Here is a 16,936-nt window from a genome sequence, read left to right as displayed (position 1 = left end):
AATTTAAAAACGTTCAAGTTCCGAATGGCCGAATGGTGCTATACATATGTATATGTAATATATATAGATTAAGCGATAATGCTTTACCCCCATATACGTTGTAGTCGGTTAAAAGTCAGAAAGAGAAAGTCCTTAATCAACTTTACTTTAATATAATTTATATGGGTAGATTACTTATTATAAAATCGGTTTTATGGTAATAACGGCACTAGAGCTTTGACTACTTAATTATTGAACTAGACTCGCCTTTGCATGCGATTTTGTTCGTATTAGTTTTCGGTTTGTGTGATGTTTTTGTAATCTATAATTCTATATTATTCTTTATTATATAATATCATAAATACTCTGTCTGTCTGCTTTAATTTGATGATATGCAAGCTTGATCTCCAAGGAAGATAATGGCTTATTTTTTATGCCACCACCAACCCCTAAAATGTGAAAACAGATTTAGAGTAGGTAAATTCAAATCTTAACCGATAATAATAATTAAAAGTTTAAACAAATAAATAAAATATTATTTACGTTATTTTGTTTGTTCTTAAATTAAATTTTATATGTAGTTACATAAATTTAAATAAAAAGGTTATTTAAATAAAAAACTTAGTATGTTTAAAATTCGAATAAAATTATAGTTAAATACAGTAAAAATAATTTTAATGGATTTAGACGTTATCACATTTGTTACTTCTAAATATAAACACGCGAGATTATGATCGAAAGATATGAATTTTAAAATAATAATTATTAACCATGAAGCGCCATGTTTTTATGTAACGGTTTTTATTTTGTTTTTATCTAATGTCTTAGCATGAGTTGATTTTATATGAATACTAAACATAATATAAATAGCTGTACAAACATCATTATGTATATTCAAAGACTTGAATAACTAGTTGTTTTTAAGCGGATACGCTTGTGTAGTGCTCTGCCTGAAAAAAAATTGACTATCATTACATTTATCATACTAAAATATTCTCCGAAACTCGCCGCATATTCTGATAAAAGTTTTATGTATATTGGTATAGTTGTTTTTTTTTTTCAGTTAGGGAAGCGAAAAAGCATCTTTTATTATAATACTCTATTTTATAGACACGAATAGACTGACGAGCAATACGGTTGAAAGGAAGAAAGACTAAAGCGTCGAAATAAGGCTCTCGGGAAATTTTGGCTCTTTCGCATTACATTATTTGTACTGGCAATTTTTTATATTCATGTGCAACAAATAAGGAGAAGGAATAAAAGAATATGCCGAAATCGAGCCGAGATTGATGTTAATTTAAACTTTTTTATTTATAGTAGAAATTTTATTTCACAATATTATAATGGCTAAATAGAACACGTGGATCTTAGCCGTTGAACGTAGGTCGGGAGTTACTGAGTGTATCACGTGTTCATTGTTTTTTTTAATAATCATAATACGTCTCTTTTGCTTACTTTAAGAGAAATATCGTCACGACAACTGTATATACACGGACTAGCAATGGACAGTGGTGAAATTATCTTAAAGCTTTAGTCCAGTTGTGGGAAATTCATTGGCCATTGCTTATATTACTTAGCACGTTTTAGTTTTAGTATTACTTGGTGGTAGGACTGTGCAAGCCCGTCTGGGTAGGTACCACCCACTCATCTACTCAACAGATATTCTACCGCCAAATAACAGTACTCTGTATTATTGTGTTCCGGTTAGAAGGGTGAGTGAGCCAGTGTAATCACGGGCACAAGGGATATAACATCTTAGTTTCCAAGGTTGGTGGCGCATAGGTGATGTACGGAATGGTTAATATTTCTTACAGCGACTTTGTCTATGGGCGGTGGTGACCACTTATCAGGTGGCCCATATGCTCGTCTGCCAACCAATGCCATAAACAAAAAAAGGTTTTCGTTTAAAAAAAATACTTGACCAATATACTTACCAGAAGATGCTGAACGTTTCAATGAAAAATAATATATACATATATTCCTTATAAATAAAGTACTACGCTTCGAAGTTCCACCAACTTTAAGACTATTGAAGTGACGGGTGTGAGTTACATGTTTTTGTATTATAAAATAAAATGTTGATTTGCAAAACGTAATCGGATAATATAAAGGTCATTTATATAGTTAGATTCTTTATTCTTTTAAAATGATCGTATTTATTACTTTTCGTACAAGTGTATAATACGTTATAAAAGTTTACAATATACAGTCGTAATTATGTTCTCACGGCCCTCAATTAATTAATTTGCTTTGAATTTGCATTACATTTGTTTCGAATTAGCTTATGTTACGTTTAATTTATATATTTAATAGTGGTTATCATTCGACGCAATGAAAATATAACTTTTTATATAAAAATAAAATGAAAAATTCATTCCTTGCCCTATTTAACGATATTGGCTTCTTTATAAATTTTCAATGGAATATTACGTTCGTTATTAACTAACAGACATTGAAAAACAAATGTCGATCTAGATTAGATTTTTGTAAGTTAAATAATTGATTGTCTACGAGTCTTAATTATCGAAAGTTAATGTTTGTAAGTTTGTTCTCTATGCTGTTAATCATTCTTTTGTGTTGTTCTGCGTATGTCTGAGAAGGTTCCTAACTGAAAAAAAAACAAGTATTTTTCTTCTTCTGTTTGTCCGTCAGAACAATTTTACCTATTACGCTACGCTACGGATAGCTAGTTAGATATAAAAATAACTCAATCGCATAAGTTTATATGCCAATAAATGAAATACTCTTCAATTATCCCCCCGACGTATAAATGTAAAATGAAGCTAGTAAACTAAATGTTTGAATATAAAATTCCGTTGTCATGGCAACATGATTAATTCTTTGCTCTGTCCATTAGCAGTAAAGTGTCTTTACACAATACTTAATGGTTTAAAATAGTACAAACTTCTGGAACCTTGGAGCGGATCGTAACTGCCGCGAGTGGCATAATTTATTTATATAAAAAACTGGTTTAATTCATTTGAGGTTACGTCGATCCTCAACTAAAGGATTGTAATCACAGACGCACAGAAAAGTAGACTATTCGTGTAATATATATTTATGAAAAATAAACTATACTTTTGTGAACGTTATAGCGTATATGTTATAATAAAAATGATTTACGATTCCCAAATGTAAGCCCATGAAAACAGATTTTCGTTAAGAAACACGTTTAAGTTTTTTTCCTGGATTTTGAAAAAATATATTTTTTTGTTACCTAGATGTTGATACTCGTTTCGATTTTCATAGGATTGAATATGATTATAATAGCTTGTTATTTTAGCGCGAATTATTAAGTTTAAATGCTGATAATGTGTTACTAAACATACTCATAATGGTTAAGAGAATGAACCTTGCCTTACTACTCAAAAGTACTCGCGAACAAATAAACAAACCAACTATACTTAGCTTAACGTACTTTTCATTATTTTATTCACAGATGTACAGAAATTCATAAATAATTAATCTCCCACGTCTATGGCTTATGTGCTCTGTAGCTTCTTTAAATCTACGGTCACGCTTCGACCCAAGGTCGATCTTCAACGTGGTACAGCGGGAGGTATTAACTAATATCGTTTTTGGAACTAATCTTAAAAAAGACATTCTTGAAATTTATGTCAAATATTGTCGTACCGGATAAACCCTTTACTGTAATATTTTGTGGATTATGTTCTTTATTTATATGCTTTTTTACATTTATTTGAATATAATATTTCAATTATAAGTTAAATTGATATTTACGATTCATATAAACGTCTTATTTTTATGGCAAATAATGACAGTGAGTACTTGTATTCAAAAACGTTAGGGCATTTATTTTTATAACTAAAAAAAAACTTAAATGACATTTGTCCACATAATATATGAAAACATAAGTATTCATTTTAAAAATACTTATCAGAATTCCTTATGTTGCTCATTAGAGCTTGATTCTATAAATGGATACAAAACGTGTGTTTACTTGGATATCAATTTTGGAGCCAAATATTTGGCAGATGCTTGGCACGTGCAGCATCTTTGTAATTCTAAATTGTGAGTATTATTGCCATTAAAGCGATAACCTTCCAAATATAAAAGCGAATAAATACTTCATACCACACGTGAAATAAAAGATGATAAACCATACATTGTAATGAAATCGCTTACGTACTTTCATTCCTCATCGGTTAACATTGTATAAACTATGGTGAAAATGTACATAAAAAGAACCTCGTTCATACAAATATGCTGTAGAAAAATAAAGTTGAAGCACTTGGCAACACAGCTCGTCGGTACGGGCATCGCACTCTGTATTAAAGCTACACTTAACGATCTCAAGGTCGTTATTCAATAGTGAAATTAAACGCGCTTAGCAACAATGAACGCTTTACATAACTGGGCTGTGCTCACTCTTAATTAAGTTTTATAGTCTGTTGCGATTCAAAGAGCTATAACCTAATGCTTGATTTTATTGATCCTCTGATAATATCACCTTGGGCTATGGTGAATCAGGTTTGGTTTTTGCTACCGTTTTGCTATCGAGTTTTGAGGGTGTGATAGAACTTAGAACTAGTTTTATTCAAAAACATATTAAAAACTTTGATTAAAGATTAATTTGTATATATTTTTTTACGCTTAATGAGTTTTAGGTGTTTGAAAAAAAGCAATGAATTTCTTAAATTATTTTCGTCTTTCTGCGAATTATAAATGGTATAAAAAACATATATATGTATATTTATAGATATACCCATTTCATCACGATATTTTTTTGCTCAGTTTTACAAAATGAACGGGCTTCTTAGTATTATCCTATAAATCTCACAGAGATATATGTTCTATCTACGTTACTAAAGATTTTTGGCAAGATTACATTTTAATATTTGAGCACCCAAATAAAATTAAGACCGTTTTCGTTCGCTGCCAAGATTTTCAGGATAAACTATTTCATTGGGTTGATATTATCGTCTTCTGAGTAGGAAGCTTTAAGTTAAATTAAAACAAGTTCGAGATTTTCGCAATTATCTTTTAAGTTTCAACTTTTTATCTTTTGCAAAAAGTAACTAATTCCTTGTGACATCCAAGACATAATGGTTATGATTAATTTTATAATTTTGCATTCTTAAGTTTTTCAAAATATTCGACGTGGTTATATTAGCATAACAACCGAAAAAGAAACTGCTGTTAGCCTGTTTTTAGTTATGAATTTATAAATAATGCGACATCATACGTTAAATTTATTTGAAAGTAGAACGTTCAAAAGATAGTACCAGTTGAAGTCAGTCATAACATTAATTCACATGGTCAGAGTCCAGACGAAAGTCTGCAGTAAAAGTTACTTATTAAGCATGTAGGTCACTTGGGGTGACATTATTAAATTGCATTGTGTATAGCATCGGCATTTTACATAATTGCAGATAATCCCCGCTTGTTTGACGTGAGTCAGCGAAGTTTGCTTATTGTAATTGGATTTCTTTGGGTTGTTGCACTTTCCTTTTAAGTCTGCTATTGTGAATTCCTTTGTATGCGAACGATTCACTATTAGTAACTACTAATTTTATTTAATCTGTAATTTATCATTTCGATAAAATATGATATCTTTTTTGTTAATTACCGCTATATAAATTAATTTAATTCCGTTTGAATTGGATTTATGATGATGATTGGAATAAATATATAAATCACAAGATTTACTATGTAATGCTTCTTAATAGCAAATTATGTTGATGGCAAATATTAATTTTAAAGACGTCTCATTTTAAATGTTTCATTTAAACAACTGTCATAAAAGCTATCAGTGGTGAATGATTAACTTAGATCGATCATTATTAATCATCTTGAATTTATAAAATTTTTATTAACTATTCTAAATGAGATGAGATTTAAGATTTCTACAGCGTTGACAGGCAGCGGTTTGCATGTTGCAATCTCTAACGCACGTCCAATTTACGAATGATTTACTCAACATATGACAAAAGCTATAAAATATCTTCATTAGTCTTGATATGATACTTAGAAGATTGATTACTACCGTTAAATATGTGTTTTACGTGTTTATTGTTTTCATTTAAATTCAACATTTAGTATGAATGGAAGGTATATTTCTCAAGAAACCTCTGCTATATTTTGCCACATCACGTAATGTTACTTGAGTTACAAGTGTAACTGCCATTACTTTAGCGGTCTAAGCTGTGCAAGTACATAATTGAGTACCTTAATTGAAGTCGACTTCACAAATTGCATCTTGCGAAAACAAATTCATTGTTATTCAAGCAACGTCGAGGTAAATAGCGCCGTTTTAGATGATAGTAGTTAGACATGCCCAAGATTAGCTCGGTCTGAGTTTACTTAAACAAATCTTGTCAGACCACTGAATACAAATACGCAATACAAATTTAAGTAGCACTCAACGTTTCTAGCATAACTAAAAAGCTTTTGTCACTTTCGTTTTAGCGCTCAGGTTACCTTTTAGTGGCGCCCCGAGCAAACACCGAGGATTCTACGAAAATAATTAAATTAACGGCAACGACCCTACGTGTTCATGACTAAACCATCAACTCTACATCGCACGATTGAAAACTAAAGTAAATACATTAATATTTTGACCTATTCGTTTTTTAAATGTTTTGCTTTGTAAATTAGTCGAAGTGAATACATAATAATATCGTCTTTTCAGCTGTAGTTCAGATTTATATCGAGTTTCATACTCTCCTTTATGAACTTATGAACATTTATAAAATTCATATTCTTAAAGTGCCATCTTCTATCGAAGTTCGGTGAGCATTGAGGCTACCTGTATTTTCTATGCCACGGAAGCCTCTGAATAATGAACGGGTGCTTTTTTCATACCATTGGTGTAGGTTGTTTAGCCAAGATCTTCTACTTCGACCTACACTTCGCCTTTCTTGGATCTTGCCCTGCGTGATATAGTAACTAGTATTTTTGGTTTCTCATAAGATTTCTCTATCTATTTAAGTTGATTTTGTAAATTTATAAAATAGAAAAAAAATAAATTGAAAAGATTTCAATATGATATTTTTAGTATACATTTTGACAGTTATGGCCAGCTGTTATCTATGAAATACGATTATCGTTACTTAAAAGTTGCTTTTGAAATCAGAAAACTTGTATCATAATAGCCATTTCATGTCATGCCAATCCATTTGTCTGGTCAACGTAAGAGTTGGTTCTCATTTACGGTTTTTTTTTTAATTCGTATTCCAGCTAGATGTGTTACGTCATATCCTCGCCATAATTTCTCAACTTCATTAATTTTTCTATGTTAACAACGTCTGGAGGACTTGTGAAATAGATTTCAACTATCGATAAAAATTATGCGAATGGACATTAGACCGTCAGATTTTGTCACGAATCTTTAATTGACTTAAATTTGTCTAAATGTTTAGTGATAACTAAAAAATAATGCTAATTTATGTTAACCCAGATTTAAAAGTAACAAAACTTTTATTAATCATATTTAGGCTGAAATGAGACACCGTGAGTTATTACTTTGTGTTAGAAACTCCTGTATTGCGTTTTGCAATGTAAAGTAATGATATTTAATAGATTCGAGTATGTACCGCCGTTAAGAACACGTTCCTGAGACATCAAAATACGGCAATGTAAGGTGTCCCTTAAAATAATCACTTGTAATATCGACAATGGCACTAAAAATTAACATTAATTAATTAATTGTCAGTCGTTAAGTAAATAATTCGAATGAAGTGACAAAAATTCACAAAGACAATTCGTTACGACTTTTGACAGAATATAATTAATACATTAAAATATACGTAACGAAAAAAAATATAAATATGCTTAGTCTCGCTAAAATAAAACTGAGATATGAACGTCGATAACGGGGAACGGGGGACTTCGGGATTGTTTTTTTAAAACAGACTCAAGCAAAACTATTTTCAATAGAGATACATGACAGGGATATATGACAAAAGTATAATTCCGACCTCTTGTTGGCCAAGTGGAAATTTGGTAGAACTGGTTAAATAAAATTTGAATATATTATATTTGTTAATCATAAAACCGGAAGATCGAGATGTGCCAAATACAGTTAGAATGTTAATTAGATTTCAATAATAGCATTTAGTTAAAATTGTTATGAAATCCAAAAAACTTTCTGAGGAATCTTTTTATAGGTTTTGTTTTGAATTTTTTTTTTAAATACCTAACGTTTTTTTAATATAAGCTTGAATAAATAAATCTCGTATAATTTTTGAGTTGTGAAAGGTTGGTTTACATGTAATGTAGCGTACTAATGAAGGTCTATTTGTTAATTTCCAGTTGTCGTCCTTGATGTAGCCATTACTATCTTGTAGTGGATTGTTGTAACAATTTGAAATTTATCGCATCCGGACGTACTCGGTTTAAATGTTCTCGATATAAATTTTGCATTAAATCTTATCTGTCCCTCAGACTTTCCATAATTTTGCATTTCATCATTTAGATTGTATGTGTCGCAATCTATCGTCCGGTCATCGACTCAAACATTACTTGGACAATGTCATCACGTCGTGTGCAATTAAGCTGTTCTAGACAAAATTATGTGTTTTCCTTAAAATCAATTTTAATTATTTGAATATATTATGTATTAAAGTTTTTCCACTAATGTAGTTTCGTTGTATTTTGTATCGAATTTTCCTCTGTCTTTAAGGAATAATTCTCAATAATATGAAATATAACCAAGATGTTGTTTTACGGCGTCATCCACCTGTCATATTATTTGTCGTTAAAAATAAACACTTATTATTATTACTTATTGATTGTAGAAAATCTACCACCGGTTCGAAAATATGTTTAAAAAGAACCGGCGAATGAAACTCGGCGGGCGTTCTTTATCTCAAATTTAGCAATTATGGATTTAATTATGTCACCATAATTTTATTATTAGATTAAGCCGCTGGTATGCTTGGTATACTTACTTTAAACTCTATATCATAGGTTTTATTTGAATCATATACTAGAATACGCCCGCGTGTAAGGAAGATGCAGTTATTTGGTAACCTATATAATTTTTTCAATGAGGATCGGTTAAGTAAACTGAAAAAGTCACAAACAAATTTAATTGTAGTTATTTTAGTTAATTTAATTATGTCTCTACGATACAAAACTAACCGCAGAAACCTACTTGAAGCTTACTCTGGAATCAATTTAACGAAGCAAAAATAAATTGAAATTAAATTTAACAATTCTAAAGTCATTAGATTTGTTATTCGTATTGTTATAATATTATTTATCCGGTCAATTGGTCTAATTTAAGTCAGCTTCGTGAAGGTCGTTTCGAGATACAAATTAGTAAATAAATATTTATCAATATTATAGAGAAGAAACAGCTAGCGTAAGAATTGGGTAATGACATTGAGGTTTTGATTTGTAATTTAAGGATTGTCCAAGATTTTCGGAATCTTGCCTATTTCTAAAAGAGTTGAACGCTATTTTTTAGAATTCTATCAATACGAATACCTAACAATTTCTCCAAATTTTCTCCAGATTATAATATTAAAGGTTTATACATGTAATGTAGCTGACAGTGTTGTACACGGTATCTCTTTTAAACTAATTGACAGGGTAAAATCACTTTGTATCTATTCAATCTCACATATGCAAAAGAGACGGGTTTATTTTTGGAGCCGTCGGTTTGCTTAAATTTGGGAATTGTGTAAAATAAGTCGCCATCGATAAGAATAGTTTGGCTTAAGTTGAAACTAGTTTGTTCGAAGCGAAGTCACTGGTAGCATCATAGCATCAAACGGTGCTCCTAACTGTTAAACCACGTGACTTTTGCGTCGTACGATAAAAAAAATATCGTCATATGCGTGCTAGTTGGCGCTCGCTCGGGGTAGATCGTCGGTGTTAGGCATGTATGAAGCGTATGTCTATCCTTAGGGTTCATACTTGTTTTATACTAGATTTCATCAAATTATTTTTAGTATCTTGGCCGTTAAAGAGTAACAGATAATATTAATATACTTTCGCAATTTTCATTTACGACATTTTATGTTAAGGTGGTGGTTGTTGAATATATTTTTTTTTTGTTTCATTTCTTTAAGAACAATTGGAAAAAGGAAGGTACTTTTTATCCTATTCCATGTATCAATCGACTTCTATGCCTTAATTAACTTCGTCCGGCCGTTCGAGCATGATAGAGTAACAAACTTCCACCATTCGTATTTGTATTAATAGTATGATATCTATTTTTAAAATGTTACCTAGGGAATAACTATAGGTGAAAAATTTCGGAAGATTTGATTTTTTTTTTTTATATAAGTGGTTGACGATCATTAAATGCTTGGGTCCTACTATATATTGTATTTTAGTGTCGTCTTATATGTATAGTATATGGTACAATTTTAAATTAATTTAACTATAATATTTAATATCGAAAACACAGGTTATAGTTTATATTCAAAGCTGTTTTCGAGTTCTGTTATATAATTCACACGTTTGGTAAAAAAAAAAAACTTGTGAATAAAATATGGGTTGTGTTTAACTTCTTATCTGCTGTTGTATTTGTATTTATCGTAACCTTGGACTGAATTAATTGATGTGTTTATTTATATATGTATTTTTTTATCCAAAATTTCCTCGATATTTCCTTAACATCGTCACCAGATATAACAGATAGGCTGATAGCCATGGGTTTTCCCGCTGAGAAGCTGGAAGGAGTTTACAGGAATCACATAGATGAAGTCTACAGGTTCCTGGAGCAGATGCACAAAGATCACTATAAGATATACAACCTCTGCGCGGAGAGGTCATACGACTCCAATAAATTTCACAAGAGGGTGAGTACCGTTTTTATCAATTTACACTTTAGCTTTTTTCTATGATAATATTATACTTTTATTTTAAAATATATATCATACAGCTTTTCGTGGCTGTTCTGGATTCTGAAGGAAAATCATTGAGTTCGTCGTAATTTTCTGGTCCCATAAAGTAATGGAAATTGTAACAATTCCTTCAGCAATGATGAGCTTCACGATATAGGATAAGTGTTTATTGACTCAATTCTAACACAGAGTGTGTTTATCTATAATTTACACAGCAAACACATCATGTCGATATAATATTATGATCAATGAATGAGAATATAATTAAATATAAATTGACATTAAAATTTCGAAGTCAAGAGCGTCGTAACTGTTCTCGTGGGGATTAATGTCATCATCGTCATTCCTGTTTAATTATTTACGTTTTAACCAAAATTGAAAGTTTATAAAAACATTAAATCAATAACACTTTTGTTCTCGTACATTATGCGTTTAAAATATTTGGTATTTTTTCCAAATAACATGTATTAATCTTGATTCATGGCGGTGTTCATAGACCTGCCCCGATTTGAAACACTTTTCTTCGCGACTCGTAGAAATTTGTAGTATGAATTGTTAGTTACTTGGAACCACGCGGATGTATACGTCAGAACCTCCATTTGACCCCACGAGTCAGGGACACTGGATATCTACCAATTAATATAGTTAATGATATAACTTCCTAGATAGGTGGCTAGATTATAACTTGTTACGAATTAATTAATAGGAACTATTAATTATTGGTATTCAGGAAATGATGAGGTCTTGTATTCGTTTGCTGATATCAATACAATTTATATATATAGAAAAAAGTCGTTCGCTTGGATTGCGTAATATTGGGAAAAGTACGTGGTGATTTTTAATATGGTATGGGTTGGCGGATGAGCGAATGGGTTACCTTATGGTAAGTGGTCACCACCGCCTATAGACAATGGCGCTGTAAGAAATATTAAACATTTCTTACATCGCCAATGCGCCACTGGGGACTAGGGTGTTATGTCCCTTGTGCCTGTATTTGGCTCACTCACCCTTCAAACCGGAACACAAATATACAGAGTACTTCTGACTGACGGTAGAATACTACCAAGTAAATATTTATTTCCATATAAGTAATTATAAATAAGTATACGGCTACCATCAAAAGGCACTACGGATTAAATATTTAAATGAAATTAATAACCGTCTCATATCAGTTCACTATTTGTCTTTTTTTGTACATGTTTTATTGCTGGTACGATAAATAATTTAACAAATTACTAGGTAGGTAATACTTTTTGTTCGTAATGTCAAATTTATGAAGGAAATGCAATCGAATATTTATTTACATCGATGATTTCAAATTGATCGTCATATACGAAGGTCATATACGAAGTGTGCGTACGTTTTTTGTGTGTGTGCTGTATGCGTTTTAGGAATCTTAGTTTCATTAAAGGTAACACGTTTTATGAGGATTTATCGTGATTTTTTTTATATTTTGATCTTATAAATATACGTTGAATATATATTTGAATTATTTAATATGATTTTCTCTTCTATTTATCTTAGTCAAAATCGTATAATAATTCATTTAAGCAAGATCTTACAAAGATATCGTAATCGTCATAAAACAAAATTAAATTTAATGTGACGTTAGCACCGGTTTGGAAAGTGGATTCTACCGAGAGGAACTCATGTTTATCTCTAGTCATATTCATGTACATTACGTAAGTCACGTTATATATAAAGATATATAACGTTATATATATATAGACTAAAAACTTACATGGTGGACCATGTTAATCCAGAACGGGTGAGTGTATTTTATACAACGCGTTTTCTCCAAGGGGTATTTCTTTACCAGTGAGCATGAGATTCATTACAAGACACATTTTGTTATTATAGAATATGATGTACTGGCCACCTGATGGTAAGTGGATCGCCATAAATATTGGTTCCGTAATTTTTTTTAACGATTCCTTACATCGTCATTGTGCCCCCAAACTTGGGAAATGTGCTGTCCCTTGTGCCTGTAGTTATACTCCATTGGGCTAATAAATAATTGGACTATCAAATGTATAGATATTATTTCAAATCCGACTGGCGGTTCCAGAGAAAACAAACTCTTAAACATTATTATATTACTATTGATTAGCGCATGACAATTCACTAATTCTTCCCTGGATATGAACCCGCAATCGTCGGTTAATATTTGTAAGAAGAATTGAGAGAATAAGTAATTTTGAAATAAGTTAAACATAGCGTCATAAAACCGTGACTTTCATCATAACTGCGTTTATTGCAATTAATATATCTGCGAACACGTAACAGTGAGTCACAGAGGCGATATTCCTACGTGACGACACCCTCGTAACCAGACCTCAAATAAAGAAACGATTACAACTGTGCACGCGATATTGAACATAATGTTTAATTATGTTCGATAAACGTTCGCCTCGTGGATAGACGTTTAAAGGATAATGTCATTTAATTACAATGCAAATATCAATTAACTATACGTTTTCCTTGTAAGTTATTACATACAAATTTGAACCTTTGTTACAGGCCTGTCGTTTTGTGTTTATTTTTCCTCGAATATAATTCTACCCACATACTAATCACGTGCAACGTCTTAGACAGGCTACAGTTATAAAAATAATGTACTCGCCTCCGATCGCAAGGGATCCAAATAAACACGAGAAAAACATAGTCCATAAATGTGTGCTTAAATACGGCTGTACTTTTCGTTACTATATCATCATAATCTAAAGGAACCACCAGTAAGCACGCAGACACCACAAAACCACAATCCCTTTTCATGTCTCCCGAAGCTGAGAATCCTACGAAATTACTAGTAACGAAAACAACTAAAAATTTTTTAATTTTTTATAGTCTTCAATAGGTCAACGATTTACTGATCGTCTAGTGATGTGAAAGTCGTTAGCCTGAATTCGACACCTTGGGCTATTGTCATCACTCTTATTCCAACTTTAACGCTTAATTCGAGTTTTCATATTGTTTACACTTAAAACTAATTCATATGAATCGCGATAATATATAATGGTTTGCTTTAAATAGTTTGTTAAATGACCATTCAAAAGTGCTTGTAAAAACCTACTTGAATAAAGTATATTTTGATTTTGATTTTTGATCAAACACTAATTTTCATTAAACTAGAGGAGGCTTTACGCCCAGCATTAACCTCTTACATTCAAGCCAAAATACCATAATTATATTTATTATTGAATGTTTTGAGCGAACAAGAAATCAAAAAATCAAAGACCTAAAACAGAATAACGTTACCAATAGCTGTTTTTTGTGCACATTATATCCCTTTGCGATTGATTGTATCGATATTATTGATCCTTTTTTTTTATCGACTCGGGTAAGAATACTTCAAGGGTGGTCCCATTTCATTGAAAATAATTCACCGCTGAAGGTAATAAACAAGGAATTCTTTAAACGGTGCTGTCTCATTAGAACAGAGTGTTTTAGGTTTAACAATATTTTAATATACATATTGTTGTTAGGCTTCAAAGAACGATATTATTTTTATATATCCTTGTCGGAGAGTCACGTGTCCCTTATAATAAAAATATATTTATACTTGATTTATAAATAAATATGCGTACTTTATTGGATTTGGAAAAAGTTGCGTGTGATCAGCTTAGGACATCTATTCTTAGATAAGCATAGATGTCCTAAGCTGATGAAAGATATCTTTGCTTCAAGTTATATTAAAGAGAAATGAAATGTCATAAGATTTATGTGCCAGCTTCTAAAGAAAAAAAAATCTATTATCAAGATCATCGATCATCGAAAGTATTGCACATTCGATGTTCCAATAAGGAAGTTATTTTAGGTGGACGTTGATTAAAGCTCAGGGTTGAGTTTCTTGTCGGTTCTTCTCGGTAGAATCTAAATTCCGCGCCGGTGTTTAAGCGTTTAATATTGTTTATTATTTATTATTTATTTATTTAACTCTTTATTGCACACCAAATATACACAAAGATACAAAATATGTTTTCTTTAAAAGAAAATTGGCCAAGCAAAAGGCGGTCTTAAGGCTTATAAGCCATTTCTTCCAGACAACCTTTGGGTTAGAAGGATAATGTGTATGGAAGACGGCAATATGGTGGTGCAGTAAAAACTTACATTATGAAATAATAACGAATACAACTCATGTTTATTGACGTATCAAAAGTTTTATTCGGCCCTACTTATAAACATTGTTTAGGGTTAGTTTGAAAGTAATATTTCGTTGATTTACCATCCAAACTAACTTCTAACTTAAAGACATTTGTAGGTAGCGTTGAAAATCTATACCAATATTAAAAATTGTGAAATTGACCGTCTATCTATCTGTCAATCACGTCGGTTTTATGTATAGAAAAGTAGTCTATGTCCTTCCTTGGGATTCAATCAAGCCTCATACCAAATTTCATGAAGTTCGTTCAGCGGTATAGCCGTGAAAGTATCACGAGTTACTTTCGCATTTATAATGTTAATACTTTGAATAATAATAATATTATAAATTGTAGGCGGTGCAGAGAGTTTTTAATATTGACTGTAAGTTTTTTTTAATTTACTTGGGACGTTGCAAGAGCAAGTACCAAACAAAAAATATAACATCTTAGTTCCTATTTTGGTAACGATTTGACCATGTCTAGGGGTGACCACTGGCCATCCTGTGGCCTATTTGTCAGCCCACGTACCTATTTCAACTAAAAAATAAGTAATAACTTTTTTAACAACAGATGTTTCATAAACTTTTATTCTAGAGAGGTATGGAAAGCGATTTAAGATATATATATTTAATTATAGATATGAATATAATATAAACTTACGAGATACTAATTTCGTGTCCAAGATCGCACGTCCGGGAAAGTGTCAGACTATGTGTCGCCCTGTTGCCCTTCCTTTTGATAACGATAAGAAACATCGACTGGTGACTGCAGATTGGCGCGCTTTATCGTTTCAAACCGTTCTATTTCTACACAGATAAATACGTCTTTTCTTAACATTTATTAAAACTAAAATGTTCAGAACGAAAAAAACAGTTGGAAATTTGTATGTATATGTAATTCACATTAGGAAATAAGATAAAAATACTCAATCACATTTAGCAACATATTAAAATTTTCAATTTCGATTTGTGATACGTACATCCATATCTACGTTGACCTCATAAAAATAACAATGGTCCTAGCCGAAATCAGAACAATGCTGCAAAAGTATCGAATTGGTACGTTGTCATACTATGGATTACGATGTAGGTACCTAAAGTTCTATTTCTACTAAATGGGTAAGCATGAGACCGCATACTCGGTTCTGTCAACCGCAGGCCTTATCTTGTCGAACGAGTTAAGCTGGTATAACATTTGTATAGCAAGCTATGGATATGTGCAGCGATACTTTTTTGTTATAAAGTGACGAAGCCTTGTGATGTACCATACATAGTTGGTTATCATTTTTAAAATAAGTTTAGAAAAGGTTAACTTTGAATAATTTTGTATATGGTTCATACGTATTTTTATTACTAGATTGATATTTTATTTAGACTAAGTCGTCAAGTGGGAATACTCTTGAGTTTTGATTTAAATTAATAATAATGATAGATTTAAGTTATGTAAAACAGATTTTTAAACTCGCCTAGAAATATATGTATATACAATTATACATATATAATGTTCGCCTGTTTAATTATTTCGCATATATGACTGAAACGATTTTATTACAATTTTACTTCTTGTTTAATTTATTCTGTTAAGGGTGATGAGTAAATGGGCCACGTGATAGTCTAAAGTCACCTTTGCCAATAGGCTGTCGACCGGCAAGCCACATCTAAACCACTCCTGGTGCTCCTTAATTGGCAATCCTTCAAACCGTTGCCAAACATGAATTTTAAGATGTCATATCGGGTAAAACAAACCGAACACAGTACATAGTATTGGTGTTCGATGGTGAAAAAAGTGATGTGTCACTTGGCACCAACTCGCCCAGACTACCCGGTACCGGTAGTCAACTACCCGGTAGGCTGTTATAATGTTAGTTAATTAATTTTCGGTATTAAATTAGAATAGAAATAATATATATCTATACATTCTTAAACTATTTTAACTTCAAGTAGTATTGTAATGGCCGTTATCAGACAGACATTACAGTGAAATGAGGGCGTTATG

The 16,936-nt window shown here is 31.4% G+C and overlaps 2 protein-coding genes across 4 annotated transcripts in view; one reads left to right on the top strand and one right to left on the bottom strand.

Moving 5' to 3' along the window:
- LOC113394793 (uncharacterized) overlaps nt 1-16,936 on the bottom strand; it is a 337,088-nt gene that overhangs the window by 117,439 nt on the left and 202,713 nt on the right. The window lies entirely within an intron of this gene.
- Nucleotides 1-16,936, top strand: part of LOC113394796 (phosphatidylinositol 3,4,5-trisphosphate 3-phosphatase and dual-specificity protein phosphatase PTEN) — a 52,823-nt gene that overhangs the window by 13,085 nt on the left and 22,802 nt on the right. For all 3 annotated transcript variants that reach the window (XM_026632223.2, XM_026632224.2, XM_026632222.2), the window contains exon 2: nt 10,582-10,754. In XM_026632223.2, the coding sequence (XP_026488008.1) occupies nt 10,582-10,754 (173 nt within the window). The remainder of the gene's footprint in view (nt 1-10,581; nt 10,755-16,936) is intronic.

Source organism: Vanessa tameamea, chromosome 17, assembly GCF_037043105.1.
Source record: "Vanessa tameamea isolate UH-Manoa-2023 chromosome 17, ilVanTame1 primary haplotype, whole genome shotgun sequence".
Classification (NCBI taxonomy): Eukaryota; Metazoa; Arthropoda; class Insecta; order Lepidoptera; family Nymphalidae; genus Vanessa; species Vanessa tameamea.
This window is presented reverse-complemented; position numbering and strand designations above follow the sequence as displayed.